This window comes from Salvia miltiorrhiza, chromosome 2, assembly GCF_028751815.1.
Source record: "Salvia miltiorrhiza cultivar Shanhuang (shh) chromosome 2, IMPLAD_Smil_shh, whole genome shotgun sequence".
Taxonomy (NCBI): Eukaryota; Viridiplantae; Streptophyta; class Magnoliopsida; order Lamiales; family Lamiaceae; genus Salvia; species Salvia miltiorrhiza.
In genome coordinates, this window is record NC_080388.1 from 75,597,660 (window position 1) to 75,612,606 (window position 14,947).

Here is a 14,947-nt window from a genome sequence, read left to right on the forward strand (position 1 = left end):
TTTTTGTTATGTATCGATGAGACAGATGGAGTATTAGGTAATTTTTTTTTTTAAGAAATTATTAAAATTTCCCTAAAAATAAAGAGATTATTAAAATTCTCATAAATATAAGTACAAATAAAAAAAAATCTAAGCAAAGTTTTTTCCCCCTTAAATTCTACGACACATTGTGAAAAATGGAGTATAAATTATGAATTACTCCACAAGAGCAGTAGATTATGTATACATTACTTGACTTTCTCTGACAAAATAATCTGTTTCGAAACAGTATTCAATCACTACTTGTTTCTCCTATGCATATAGAAGAACAATCACTACTAAAATCAAGCTCACAATCATCATCGAGTGAGAAATTGGTTGGAGAAATTTGGATGAATATTGTGCTCGTGTAGTTTGATTTGGCTTTTCTGTATTAGATAGAATTTATCAAGCTAGATTTCCGGCTGCTTGAAGCCCTAATTTACGCATACAAAGTCAGATATTCGCTGTTGGGATGAAGAATTTCGTGGACGAGAATTTCGAGCTGAATGAAGTTCAGAAACTCGAAGGTCACACTGATAGGGTTTGGAGCCTCGCCTGGAAACCGGCCACCGGCATCGACGGTGTCCCCGCCGTACTCGCCTCCTGCAGTGGAGACAAAACCGTCCGCGTCTGGGAACAGAGCCCTGCTACCGGCTGTTTCCAGTGCAAGGTTCCACCTTTCGCTTCTCATAAGCCTTACTTTGTTGCTTGTGTTTCGCTTATAAGATTTTCAGATTTGGAATTGTGTGTATACGTGTGTGTGTGCGTGGCTTATAACTTAGACATCATTGTTGAGCTCCGAATCGATTGCTTGTGCGAATTTCTATGGATTTTGGAGTGTGGTTGGATTTAGATGTAAAATTTGGGGTCTTTGATAATGATATTGTGTGTATGTGTGTGGCTTATAACTTGACATAATTTGTGAGCTAATCAAATTGCTTGTGCGAATTTTTAGAGATTTTGGAGTGTGGTTGGATGTAAATGTGAAATTTGGGTTTTTTTCAATAATGATATTGTGTGGTGTTTAATAATGATATAGGACTGTTAGGTCTAGCTCCAAAGATTTGATAATGATATTGTGTGTATGCGTGTGTGTGGTGTTTAATAATGATATTGTGCGTGTGTGTGTGTGTGTGTTGTGTGTGTGTGGATTATAACTTGACATAGTTTGTGAGCTCCTAATCAAATTGCTTGTGTGAATTTTTAGGGATTTTGAAGCGTGGTTGGATGTAGATGTGAAATTTGGGTTTTTTAAATAATGATATTGTGCAGGCAGTCTTGGAGGACACTCACACTAGGACTGTTAGATCATGCGCGTGGTCGCCGTGTGGGAAATTATTGGCAACATCAAGTTTTGATGCCACCACTGCTATCTGGGAGGATGTCGGTGGTGATTTTTCGTGTGTTGCCACTCTCGAGGTGATCTATTTCTTTTAATCTTGTTTATCATGTTCATGCTATTTTGGTGATCCAGAGATTTGATACCAGTTCATTGTCTTGGAGGTTTTTGTTTAAAAATGCTGACTTAATGTAAAATTGCATCTAGGGTCACGAGAATGAAGTTAAAAGTGTGTCTTGGAATGCCTCTGGCTCGTTGCTAGCCACCTGTGGGCGAGACAAATCAGTTTGGATATGGGAAGTATTGCCGCATAATGAGTTTGAGTGTGTTTCGGTGTTGCAAGGACATACACAAGATGTTAAAATGGTGCAATGGCATCCATCAGTGAATATTCTACTTTCATGTAGCTACGACAATTCTATCAAGGTACTTTTTAGAATGAAAGACTAATGCTACAAACAGTTTCACTATTTTCTCATTGTTGTGTGCTTAATATTAATCAAGAATCAATATTTATTTTGTCTGTACATATTAATTGGAATAGGTCTGGGCAGAGGATGGGGATAGTGATGATTGGCATTGCATTCAAACTTTAAATGAATCCAACAGGTAGTTTGTGCTCTAACTTATGGTTAAACCTGGATGGCATTTTATGTGGACAGGTGTAGCTATTCTATGTTTTGTTAATTTCATGTTTACTTGCTTTATTGGATTTTGAACTTTAGTGTTATTAACTTGTACTTTATTTTTAGTAACAAGGAGATTGTACAGGATTATGCTATTAACATTTCCATTTTTCTTGTTTAATGAAGTGGACACACATCTACTGTCTGGGCTTTATCTTTTAATGCCAGTGGAGACAAGATGGTATCCTGCAGGTATTCACAACTTCCATGTTGGTTCTATGCTAGTCTTTTGGTCTTCCAAGTTTCAACTAAGTAGCATGTCAGTGATATATGTAGCTATAAAGATTTTTGTGATTCTAAGGCTAATTCAGTCAGCTTGATTTTACAGTGACGATCTTACCATTAAAATATGGGGTTGTGACATTATAAGAATGCAGTCAGGAGATGGAAATGCACCTTGGTGAGCATCACTGTCGATGTGTTTGTTATCGTTTTATGTTAGATCTTTTTTCAATATTGCCTGTTGGTTCTCGCAATGTAATATAAGAAGATTAGAACTTACATTGGAGTCTTATTGTCAAATGGTCATATTTTAAAATTTATGTTAGTAATTAGCACTTGTCAAAATACCGCTAGTTAATTATGTTCAAAGGGAAAATGAAACTAAGAAATAAAACAATCTTCAACAAAATAACTATTTACTCAGTGTGTTCAGTTGGTCTATAAAAAATCAAAGTGGGCAGACCACAATGTTCATGGGTGAACAAGACCATCCCTCTTCTTCTAAGCATTCACTGTAGAAACGGCACATGGTCACCTTCCAAAATTCCAATAATTACATATAAATACTATGTAGACATGATATTACATTGCACTTTTAAATGATATTTTGTTATGGTATACACTATACTTTTTCTGTTTCATTTGATATCCCATGGAGATACTACGATTGCATTGGCAATTTGGTATAGTAAAGTTTGTTTGGCTTGTCTTGATGTCTCAAATACTTCTAAAATGATTCTATTTTCACTGAAAACCCAATCAAGACCATTTTCTTTGCAAAATGCTTCTTTGACACACTCATCATCATCGTGGATCTATATGTACTTCCTCTTGCCCAGTTACTTGCAACTCTGGTGTATAATTATTTTTCTAAGACTGGGATGACATGGTAAACTATTTATTGATAAATGTGTTTTGCATTGGAAATAGTTTCTCATATACTTCACATCTCTTTGAGGTTGACTCCATTTGCCTTTGTTGTCAGGACACATATATCTACTCTCTCTGGTTATCACGACCGTACTATATTTTCCATCCATTGGTCACGGTAGGAAGACTTTCTAGATCTTTTCTTCATTTTTTTTTCAAGTTTCAGATGTACTCAGAAAGTTGGATTCCATAATTATTGGACGTGTTTGTGTTTCATGTTGTCTGAATTACCAGATTTCTTGTGTACTTATTTTGAGGTATTAATGTTGTAGGGAGGGAATAATCTGCTCTGGAGCAGCTGATGATGCCATACGCTTTTTTGTAGAGAGCAAAGATGATTCGGTATGTCATTAAATTCTTTATTTTCCTCACTTTATTCATTTCCCTCTAGTATACACCAGCCAGATTACCAGATAGCCAATAGAAACCTTTCACCATATCTATGCCTAAGCCGAAAGGAGTTAGTGCTTGAATTTCTTATCCTTTTTGTCACCATTTGTTCTGTTAATTACAACTTACACACACACACACAAACTATCACATCTCTGCAAATACACATATATTGTATATATACATATAAATATGAAAATATGAAGAGCACTGATATGCCGCACACAATTTGTTAGCGCCTACCATGAGCACTGCTTACGTATAGTCCACACCAACATTTTCCCTTCGCAATTTCCTTTTCTGAAGATATTGTAGGTGCTCATAGATGGTGTGTGGCATATCCATTCTCTAAATATGAATAGAGTAAAAGCTGAGGAAATAGTTATTCATTTTTGTTGAAGAATATATATCTACAAAATCGTTAAAAGAAAGAATATCAAGTGAAAAAATTAGTAGTAATCAAGGTCCAAATTCAACAAAGCCATGTACACATATTTTCATTTTTCAAGTGGCTAAAAGCAGGCATAAGCCAACAAACCTCATCACTGCCCTCATAATCGTTATGCTTGCAGCATAGCATTCCATTTGAATTGCGCTGTGATGGCTTAATATACTAGTTCTATTGGTTGAGAACTCATTTTTCTTTAGGGTCTCTTAACATTGTTTTTGTTTTCGTATGTCATGGCAGGTTGATGGACCTTCTTACAAATTGCTTTACAAGAAAGAGAAGGCTCATGAGATGGATATAAATGCCGTGCAATGGAGTGCCACGGTAAATATTTTGATGACAAACATATCTGTTACGAACCTCCTTTATGTGATAGCTTACATGAATTGTTCTGGGCATGCATCTAAAACATTATGCTCTTCACCGCCAACGAAATTTTTCCCTGCCAGCAGCATTTGATAGTATAAAGATTTTATTTCTTTAAGGTATATGATATCATTACCTGAATATAGTGAATTAAATAGGTATCTTTGGATCTCGTATTCGTCGTCCATAGATGGATGCATCAGTATCTTCTTAAGGGGTTGTCAGTAGATACTTTCTTGATTCTACTCTGATGATGCAAAAAGGACTATAAATATATCAATCAAACAAAGTGAACGTTGCAGCCACACTCGATGCTTCGGGTTTTGTTCCTCTTTCCTACTATCTGCTGTCTCTCAGATTTCTGCACTGAACAGTGTTATAAGATTATTTGAACGATTACATCAATCGACCTACGTATGTTGTTGCTTAGCCTATGTTTTTATCTATGACTCGAAGCAAGCCTCCACATGTGAAGGAGGCGCAACAATTGATAAATAACGACACATCTATTTCGCTTGGCTCTTGATGTCGCAGGAAAACAGGCGGCTCGCCTCCGCCAGCGATGATGGAACAATCAAGATATGGGAGTTTGTTTCTGCACCTGGGCAGAAGAAGATGCACTCATAGATAGGTCCATGTTTGTGAGTTATTTCCTTGTCAATTTTTTTTTCCTCCTCTTATTGATAGTTATTGGTTGAAACAGATAAACTTGTTTATGAATTTTTCTCAATATGATATGATATGATATGAATATGATATCCAATTTTATGAATAACACCTAAACCGTTGCAGGTGATTTTGTTTCCTTGATGTTATTTTACATTATACTCAGTTGAAATCCAGTGCAGTTTGCTCTTCTTCTTTATATGATTTTTTAAATTATTCATTAACATAAAAAAATAATCTGATTCATTATTTTATTACAAAAGTAGTTGTCCATGAAATAACGCCTTTAATCGAAATGTATATGTCTATCCCTTGCAAATGGTGTCACTATTAATTGAACTATTTAATTCAATTAATTGCCTCGACCTTAAAACTTATAATATACGCCACTGTCACACTAAACATTTTTTTTAATATTTCATGGAAATACATACGTAATTCCATACAATAAAGTTATGAATAGCGACAAATTTATTTAATTAAATAAGTATAAGATAAGGCATGATTTGGGGCGTATTCTCTTCTGGATTCAACTCTCCTTTTATTTTCAATATATATGATAATGATCACTCACGCATACTATAAAAATATTTCCTAACTTCCAAAAATCAAATATATAGAAAAATTGGAAAATAATCTCATTTTTTAAAATGATTTGATGACACAGCCTTGTGTTATCAAGACATCATCATATATTTGTATAATTGATTTTGACACGTCAGAAAACATTACAATTCAATTTGTTTGTTATAGTGAAAGGACAAATAATTTTAAAAACGGATTAAAAATCAACGCGTCAGCAAAATTAAATAAATTTAAAATTTCAACAATTATCATGATTCATGTAGATATTTAAGTCAGCGAGCCAAAAAAAAGAAGTAGAATTATGTCAAATTTCAATAATTTTACCGCTATTATTATCCCTTTTTAAAGTAATGTTTTTCCACTGATTTTCATGGAATCTTTTATTTATTCAAATCAAGTGTAAAATACAATCATTTTATTTATATTTATAAAGAAGTCTCAACTTCACTCTCACAAAGCAACAGAAATTCATAGCGTCAGCTGCGAGCAGTGAACAGTAGCTTCTCCATTTTGTTGATCAATGGCTCTTCCGCAAGGCAAATGGGTCAAGGTTTGTGCCCTTAATTCTTTTCCGTTTAGTTTTTCCTTTCTTGATTTACAAGTTTTAGAGGCATTGCGTTTTTGAGGTTTAATGATTTTGAGATTTTTTCTAAAACCTTTGCATGTGTTGTGATATGTGATTTAGTTCCTTTTTGGCCTTTAATAGGGTTTCTAGTTTCTGGGTGGATTATGGCTTCGGATTCTTTGGTAAATCTTCAAGAAATTGCATAGGTTTTAATTTGTTGTTAGGTTTTGAGAGGTCATGGAATTTTATATGTATTTATGACTCTGAATACAGCCTCCATTCCCCTAGGGTAAAGATTGGTATGCCAAGAAATGTGGGTAAATTTACTCTTTCAGCCCTCAACAATTGCATAGAAAATGGGGCAACAATTGTTTGGATTGCTTGGGGTTGTTTGGTTTCATTTGTATAAATTGTATTGGTGTCATTTGTATTTGTTTTTGTGGAAAAAGTGTGTTTGGAGTAATAATTTGAAATTTGGAAGAATGTTTAGATGATTGCAAATTTTCATATTATATGGTAGGACTCACTATAATCATGATAATTAACAGCTAAAATTGGATAAAGCCAAGTAGCAAACATATTTTGAGTGTTTAGCATAGTATCTAATTTAAAGGAGGTATCAATTTATGGGATCTGCTGTTACAGTGAGTATTAACAACTGCACAAGTTGATGAGAAATTGGTTCATTACAAGTACTTGTTCAGTTCTCGTTTTTGTTTTTCTTTGTTCTTAGACGAATACTCTTTTTCCTCCCTCAGTGTTTCCTAGGGAGGTTTTAATGAGGCTCGGTCCATGAGTGATTGAGCTGTGATCTCCTAGGTTTTTCTTTTAAGCTTTCTTTGACCATATTTCACAAGTGAATTCATCATTTGCAGCTGGAGCAAAAGGGTGTAGGGCCTGGTGCAAGAAGCTCCCACGCCGTTGCTGTTGTTGGACAGAAGGTGTATGCATTCGGTGGAGAGTTCTCGCCACGAGTCCCTGTGGACAACCACCTCTACGTGTTTGATCTCAGTGATCGGACATGGAGGGTGGCCGATGCCAAGGGCGACATCCCTCCTCCCCGTGTTGGTGTGACGATGGCGTCCATTGCCGAGACCATCTACGTCTTCGGAGGCAGGGATGCCACGCACAAGGAACTAAACGAGTTCTACTCTTTTGACACGGCCACGGACACGTGGACCCTCCTCTCCTCTGGGCCCCCTCACCGGAGCTACCACTCGATGACTGCTGATGGGAGGCGTGTGTACGTCTTCGGAGGGTGCGGCAATGCGGGGAGGCTGAATGATCTGTGGGCCTACGATGTTGTGGATAGGAAGTGGATTGGGTTCCCTCCGCCCGGGGAGAGTTGCAAGCCGAGGGGCGGGCCGGGGCTAGCTGCGGTTCAGGGGAAGATTTGGGTCGTGTATGGCTTCTCCGGCGAAGAGCTCGACGATGTTCACTGCTTCAATCCGAAAGCAGGGAGATGGAGTTGCGTGGAGACGTCAGGCGAGAAACCGACTCCTCGGAGCATGTTTTCCAGTGTAAGTATAGGTAAGTATATCTTCCTCCATGGAGGAGAGATTGATCCAAGTGATTTAGGTCATCTTGGAGCAGGTAAATTCTCCAAGGAGGTGTATGCTTTGGACACTGAGACAAAAGTGTGGAAACGTTGGGATGACGGGCCGGGTTCGGATTCAGAGAGCCGTCCCGGGGAACGGGGATGGTGTGCATTTTCCGGCGGCCGGTATGATGGGCAACCGGGGTTGCTGGTGTACGGCGGCAATTCACCGAGCAATGACAGGCTCGACGACATCTTCTTCTTCACCCCTAGCCTCTGATGATGAACATGGCTCTTGTAATTAGTTTTCTGAATTTCACTGTGTGTGGTGTGTGAAATATTTTGGTAGGGCTAGCTGATGACTGGTTGATGGATCCATTTGCTAGCCCCCTCGGCAGGGCGTTTCCTATTGTATCGAATTTCATATTATCAAATACATATCATGTGTCTATGGTAGATTGACTTTATAAATGCAGCAGATTGTAAAGTTAAACTGGAGAAATATATTGTCTAAATCATACATAAAAACTCAAGATTCCAACAAAGAAATCAAGCATTCTTTAGTTACACATCTTACATAAAATTGAACCAAAACTTGGAAAAAAAATGTTCAAGAATGATCAGCAGCTTAGCTTTAGCTGAAACAGTGTCAATTCTTGAGATGTTTGCTGCATAATCTGGCAATATGGCTTCTGCAACACATTCTACGCGAGCTCGACGATCTTGGGGCGCTTCTTAGGCTTCTGTTTCTTCGATTCTTGACACGAAGAATCTCCTACCTTCAACCCGAGCTTCAAAGATTCTGAGCCAACTTCAGTATCTTGTTCGTGATTCCCGTCTTCCTCTGCATCATCTTCGTCATCACTGCTATCTTCGTCTTCTGACCCGCTGCTGCTTTCCGCCATACGAACTGGTGGTTGATAACCGGCCATTGCAGACTCGGCTGCAGCAACGGCCTCCGGGGTGTGAAGATCAGCAATGCCCAGCATGAGATCCTGCCAACAAGCAAGCACATGTGAGAAAACGCAACTCTTAAAGTCTGAAATTCTAACGCAGTATTTACCATCTCGATGTATTTAGACTCGTCTCCACTGATCACTTCAATATCATAGCTATCGGGGCGTTCCTGCATTAAGTGGGAACCACGATCAGAGCTCGTGTTCGAGAAACTAACAATCAAATAAAAAGTTTGAAACTAGAATTTAGAAGTTAGATCGCGCCTTTGCATCCTCCATCAGTTTTTTGTTCGATTCTGATAGAACTCCTAAGAAGTCCTTCACCTTCCCCAGAACTGCAAGTAGCAAAAGATCCCCTCATCACTATAAACCAGATTTCATCGAGTCCACAATAACACACACACACATTGAGAACACACAGAGTCGAGAATGTTTCTTTCAAATCCATACGAGTTGACAAATTAAACTTCATACAAGAATCGGATCAATCGCCTCTGCCATAGAAGTCCAGACTCCATACATCTACATGCCAAAACAATGCTGATTTTTCAGCACCCGATTAACATAAAAGCTACCTCGCCTCAACCCCCGATTTGGATCAAATTCATACATCTCTAAGCAAAAGAAACACCCTAAATATCATAACAGGCACCTCACCTCACCTCAAACAGATCAAATTCATCATCATATGCAACTGGATTGTATCAATTGCCTCTTCCACTAAACGGCTAAACCCTAAACCCTTAAAAGCAATGGCAGCGCCAGATCACACGATAGGCGCCTCAACTCAAACCAAGAACTTGACTAAGCAATGGTATAAAACTAACAAATCTGATTATAAGTTATCGAGAAACATAAGATCAAACCTAAAGCAGCTAGTCATTCATTCCCCTATACAACTTGGTCTAAGTTCTTATTTAGTTATAATCAGAGCACAAGCAACTTGATTTGTGATGGCTTAAAAGTCCATTAACAGAAACAAACACAGCATTTTGCAATGAGATTTTCTGCAATTGTGGCCCTCACACAAACACTCTGAAGTAAATTACTGATAAAAAAAAAACCTAGGGTTTATCAATTATCATTCATCACAGCTAGAGAGAGAGAGAGAGAGAGAGAGAGAGAGAGTACATTGGCTCTTGGGCAGCGGAGCCATGGTGGGCTTCTGACGAGAAGCATCAGAAGGAGCTAAAGGGAAATCTTTCTTGCATACAAAGAGTTTTGATTCTGCAAAATTGGCAATACACAAACTCTTCGCTGAGAATTGAGAAGAGAGCAAAACACGAAAGCTGAAGAGAGAGAGAAAGGAGAATAAAGCAGTTAAGAAAGGGATTCTTGTACCTAAGTTTGAGGCGGAGGAGACGCCGGCTGGCTTGGCCTCCAGCTCCAAGAGGTCTTTGCTGTTGTTTTCCGCCATTGTCACTCTGTGTAGAGGAGGAAGAGAGAGAGTCTAAAATCTAAATAAAATTATTAATTCATCACAAAATAAATTCGCTTTGTATTATTAGCCCCAAATCCCTAGCTTTTAAATTTGATAGAAGCCCTATTGTTTATGGGCCATTACTTTTGTACGACAACTCGATTACTCAATTAGTAGTTGGGCCCAATATTGAAAAAATAAAAAATAAAGAAGAATTCACAATTATAAAAATTGGTATTATGAAAAGACAAAAAAAAAGTATAAGTTAAACAAATAAAAATGAAGATAAAAAAATTGAAAAATAGAATTATTCAAAAGAAGATGAGAGCGGAAATATTTTTTTTTCCAAATTTTAGTATTTGAATAAATATAATTTTTACATTTTAAATTAAATATTTACATAAAATATATAAAACTAAAGTATATGTGTTGTAGTCCCAATCAAGACTAAATCATATAATTTCATGATTGTACACCTTTTCATCTTTAGGGTTCTTATTATTTTATTTCCTTCATTTAATTGATTTATGAGGGTCTTGACTTTATAATTTTCTTTTGTTTGGATGAAAATGGTGATTTTCTTGACTTTCTTAATTTTCTTTTGCTTGGATGTAATTCTGCCACAGTTAAGCATGTAAGTTTTATGAATTAAACTTTCTTAGTAATTAGAGCACTGGTTTCTCCACAACATTAAAATTTAAAGGTATAGTTAGATTACTGTTTATATATTTTGTAGTTCTCTCTTTTTTTTTTTGTCTGTTTTCGAAGTGATCAGTTTCATTTGTTGAAAATTTCTATAATTTTAATTTATGCGCACTAAGTTACATTTGTTATTACCCGAATATAATCTTAATATATGCTAATTATCCGAATATATTAAATTTATTAAATATCTAAATAATCTTAATATATGTTCACACATCTTCTGTGATCTACAAACACTGGATATGTATATGCAATTACATTCATTATAATCAGATAGGAGAATAAATAACCATTATAATCAAAGCTTAGCTTGATCCATCTTCATAAGTGCAGGCTGCAACAATGGTGAATAACAAAAACTGAAATTAATATGAGAAAGATATATATCTATGGGTATGGATGGTAAGGAAAGATGCAGTAAGGAAGGAAACGCTTGCACTTATGCGTGGGCACACCAAATCTACATGAAGCAACCGACTGCGGAGGAGCCGCCTGCGCATCCACCACATCCATAACAACTCGGGGAAGCTTTGAGTTTCTACTCACAGCTCCTTGTACAATGCAGAAATATTGCTTCTTCTTCTGCTTCTGCTTGTCGTCGTCGTCATTCTCCAACGAGGGCAAGGGAGTGAGTGATGATCCAACAAGTGATTTGACTGGATCCTCTTCACCAAACGAAGACAACGGAAAGCATGAAGACAATGGAGACTTTTCAGCACTTGCTAATTTGCTCTGTTTTCCAATATCAGAGAGGCACCACATTTCATGGTAGTGGTCCGCGATGATAAAGAAATTACCCTGAGTTCTAGGAGGCTTCAACGCGACCCTCATACCATCGTACACTAGCTTCCAGGCCTTTGAGGGAGTGTCGAGATCAAGCGTCAGCATCAGACCACAGGTAAGCTCCACCAGCAGAGATAATGATGCAGAGAATAAAGATGATGACTCTGTATGGACAAATGTATATTTCAAGATCTGAAATTCATGAAATAGTATTTGACGACTGGCAAATGCATCTCTAGGGATCTCTGTTCCCCTTTTACCAGCTTCAACATATCCAGATTCGTGCAGGAAATAGCGAGGCATGCTAAGGCTGTCATTGAAGTCGGCTCGGATGATAATCGGAGGTAGTACTTTCCCATGAATTGGTTCGACCAATCATACATCTCAAAATCCACGTAACGCATATCATCATCATCAAAATCATATCATCATCAACTTTTGCCCGGCTGGTGGGTTGACCCAATCGGGATCTGAAACGCAGACATCGGATAAAGAAGAAAACACTAGAATCTTTTTAGTGGCAGGAATTGATGTGATCATAGCATGGCGTTTGAAGCCTAACATAGGAGGTAAGGTGCGTAGATCAGCAGTAGATAGACGCTGAATCTCATCTTCTTCTTCATCTTTAATATCAAGATAGGAGATTAAGAGACTCTTGGGGCATCGAGTATTGTCAAAAAAGTAAAGTTTGGAATCAAGACCATAAACTGCCATGCAATAATCAGGAAAATCAAGTAGGATAGTGGGTTGTAATTGTAAATCTCCATCTTCAACGAGTAATTGAGATAAGTTTAGGAGAAAGATATGGTAGCCATTGAAATTGACGTCACCACCACTCTTGGAAATTGAACGGCAAGCAAGACATACCTTTCCTGAAACTACTTTGCCCCCATCCATCACCTTCAACAACAAATTAGGGCTAACGATATAGAGGAGAAGATGCTCCGCTTCTGTTTGTAATGTATAACAAATCAACAATCAAGCCCTACCAACAACAATTCATATCTCATTACAAACAAGTTGGGTTTGGGCTGTTGAAATACAAGCCCATAAAAAAATTGACATGGAATTATTAATTCTCATAAACCCTAAATTTTAATCCATAAAAAAACGACATGCAACATGATATTGCTTCCATCCATTCAAAAAACGTAAGAAACAATCACTATTTGTTTTTCAAGTGCATAAACAATGATGATATTAACACAAGCAAAATGTAAATGATCAAGAGAAGAGAACTCCATTCCGAATTGCCGATTCCTAAACAACGCTAAAAACGCAACTAAACTGCTCATAATTTCCAAAAAAAAAAAGGTGAAATTTAGATGAAAATCCGGCAAATACTGAAAGAAATCCTGAGCTAAATCAGCAATAACAGCTCAAACGAATTCAAATTATCACCTGCAATAGCTGAATTTCCGATGAAATTAAAAGTCCCTCACATTATCCTCGCCTTCATTTTCCAGTCTCAATCAATCAACTCTGCAGAAGTTTCTGTTTCTCCATAACTGTTAGTCAACGCATTTTGTGTTCACTTATTCAGAAAGGAAGATGAATCTCATTTCTAAGTAGCTTTTTTTTAGAGAAAATGGGCCTTATTGGCCTTGTATTTAAAGCCCAAAAATGGAAATCCGTCATTTTGAGACCCAGTCACAGTTTAAAGCCCAAAATGGGCCCATTTTTTTTTTTGGCTTGTTAAGATTGGATAATTTAGAAAGAGGAAAAAAAAATATCTAGTTTATGTTTCTCGCTTGTGTGTGTGTGTGTGTGTTGAATTTTAGAAGTTTATGGCTGTTTGGTGAATCATTTATGTAAATTTGGTTTATGTTTTCAATGAATTCTTGAAGTGTTTTTCTTCATTGTTACTATATGCTAATGATAGTGTCATAGTGATTATGTTGAAGTGTTGCTTTGAATTTATGAGTATGTAAGTAAATCACATGTCATGTAAGAAAAATTGAAGTGAAAATGTGGTGAAATTCTTGATTATGGTGTTTGAATTTTTTTCAAAAAATATTATTTTACCACAAAATGGTGGGTATAAGATGCCAAATTCTGAGATGATTAAGACACATCAAAACAGTACGCATTTACAAAGTTACGTTTTTTTGCAATTTATGATGAAGAAGTTTCCCTGTGATTTTATGGGAAAGAATTTGCCCAAATCAAATTCAGAAACCTTTTCTTTTATGCTCTCATGCATCTGACCACTAAAACACAAGCAGAAAAATACATTTATTTTACAGAGTTCCCTTTTTTTGAAAATAGAAATAAAAATAAAGAAGTAATCCTTTTTCTGATTATTATGCAGACTTAAGCTAGAAGAGTAGTTAGAATAGCCTCTCTCTCTCTCTAGATATATATATACATGTGTGTATTTGTTTCTTTTCCAAAGTCTTTTTGTGGTTACCATGTATCTCTTTGTTTCTTTATTTTGTTTCACTTGTTTTTGATCACCTGCTGAGATACTATTGTGATCAGATTTAATCTTTAATTTATGCAAAGAATGTTGTATATGTATGTATGTATATATGTGACATTTTATTTGGGGATTATTAGTGTTGGAAATTATGCTCAAAATTAGGTGTGTGTCACCTAGTGAGCTAGCTAGCCTCAATTGTAAGTCAACATAATCATTGAACTTAAACTTGATGTGTTTCGATCTCAAAAGAAAAAAAAAACTGTGTTATTATTGACTACTTATTTCATAATTTTTAATCTTGAATTAATTTATCATGGAGGCAAACATATATAATGGTCGAATTATTCACTACTAGAAAAACGCTCATAGATAACGGATTTTATCCTTTATCTATGAGCAAAAAAACCGTTGTGTATAGTGGTATTATCTATGATACGTATCATAGACAACGGTTTAAAAACCGTTATGTATGTGAGAATAGATAACGGTACGAGACGCTCATACATAACGGTATGAAACCGTTATCTATAATGATTATACATAACGGTTTATACCGTTATGTATGAGAATTTTTCCGTTATGTTTTGTATGTTTTTTGTTTTTTTTCCTATCATAGTTAACAGTTTTTTTTCTATACATAACGGTATGAAACCGTTATCTATAATGATTATACATAACGGTTTATACCGTTATGTATGAGGATTTTTCCGTTATGTTTTGTATTTTTTTTCCTATCATAGTTAACAGTTTTTTTTTTCTATACATAACGGTATGAAACCGTTATCTATAATGCTTATACATAACGGTTTTTGCACCTTATAACAGTTTTTTTTACTTCTTATAACGGTTTTTGCACCTTTTATAACAGTTTTTTTGCAGTTTATATAATTGTAGTATATTTTTAAA

At 36.3% G+C, this 14,947-nt stretch overlaps 4 protein-coding genes across 7 annotated transcripts; 2 read left to right on the forward strand and 2 right to left on the reverse strand.

The window, feature by feature from the left end:
- The first annotated feature begins 162 nt into the window (after positions 1–162).
- LOC131009534 (protein CIA1) lies at positions 163–5,207 on the forward strand. 2 transcript variants are annotated; one of them, XM_057936933.1, is made up of 10 exons: positions 163–691; positions 1,294–1,440; positions 1,568–1,786; positions 1,905–1,969; positions 2,173–2,238; positions 2,375–2,446; positions 3,254–3,316; positions 3,471–3,540; positions 4,277–4,360; positions 4,937–5,207. In XM_057936933.1, exons 1-10 carry the CDS (start codon positions 494–496, stop codon positions 5,027–5,029), a joined length of 1,077 nt encoding a protein of 358 aa, XP_057792916.1. In that variant the 5' UTR covers positions 163–493; the 3' UTR covers positions 5,030–5,207. The 2 variants fall into 2 exon arrangements, with proteins under 2 accessions (XP_057792916.1, XP_057792915.1); XM_057936932.1 differs by having other exon boundaries at positions 191–691; positions 4,277–5,207.
- A 754-nt stretch (positions 5,208–5,961) lies between these two features.
- On the forward strand, positions 5,962–8,213 carry LOC131009536 (nitrile-specifier protein 5). The gene is made up of 2 exons (XM_057936934.1): positions 5,962–6,203; positions 7,094–8,213. The coding sequence occupies exons 1-2, from the start codon at positions 6,174–6,176 to the stop codon at positions 8,033–8,035; spliced, it is 972 nt and encodes a 323-aa protein (XP_057792917.1). The 5' UTR covers positions 5,962–6,173; the 3' UTR covers positions 8,036–8,213.
- A 48-nt stretch (positions 8,214–8,261) lies between these two features.
- On the reverse strand, positions 8,262–10,220 carry LOC131009537 (uncharacterized). The gene is made up of 5 exons (XM_057936935.1): positions 10,053–10,220; positions 9,843–9,938; positions 8,976–9,046; positions 8,819–8,881; positions 8,262–8,750 (listed from the first exon to the last, which is right to left on the reverse strand). The coding sequence occupies exons 1-5, from the start codon at positions 10,126–10,128 to the stop codon at positions 8,460–8,462; spliced, it is 597 nt and encodes a 198-aa protein (XP_057792918.1). The 5' UTR covers positions 10,129–10,220; the 3' UTR covers positions 8,262–8,459.
- Positions 10,221–11,102: 882 nt separating this feature from the next.
- Positions 11,103–13,147, reverse strand: LOC131009538 (uncharacterized). 3 transcript variants are annotated; one of them, XM_057936939.1, is made up of 2 exons: positions 13,021–13,147; positions 11,103–12,519 (listed from the first exon to the last, which is right to left on the reverse strand). In XM_057936939.1, exon 2 carries the CDS (start codon positions 11,920–11,922, stop codon positions 11,224–11,226), a length of 699 nt encoding a protein of 232 aa, XP_057792922.1. In that variant the 5' UTR covers positions 11,923–12,519; positions 13,021–13,147; the 3' UTR covers positions 11,103–11,223. The 3 variants fall into 3 exon arrangements, with proteins under 3 accessions (XP_057792922.1, XP_057792921.1, XP_057792919.1); XM_057936938.1 differs by having other exon boundaries at positions 11,103–12,569; XM_057936936.1 differs by having other exon boundaries at positions 11,103–12,604.
- Between the last annotated feature and the right edge of the window lie 1,800 nt (positions 13,148–14,947).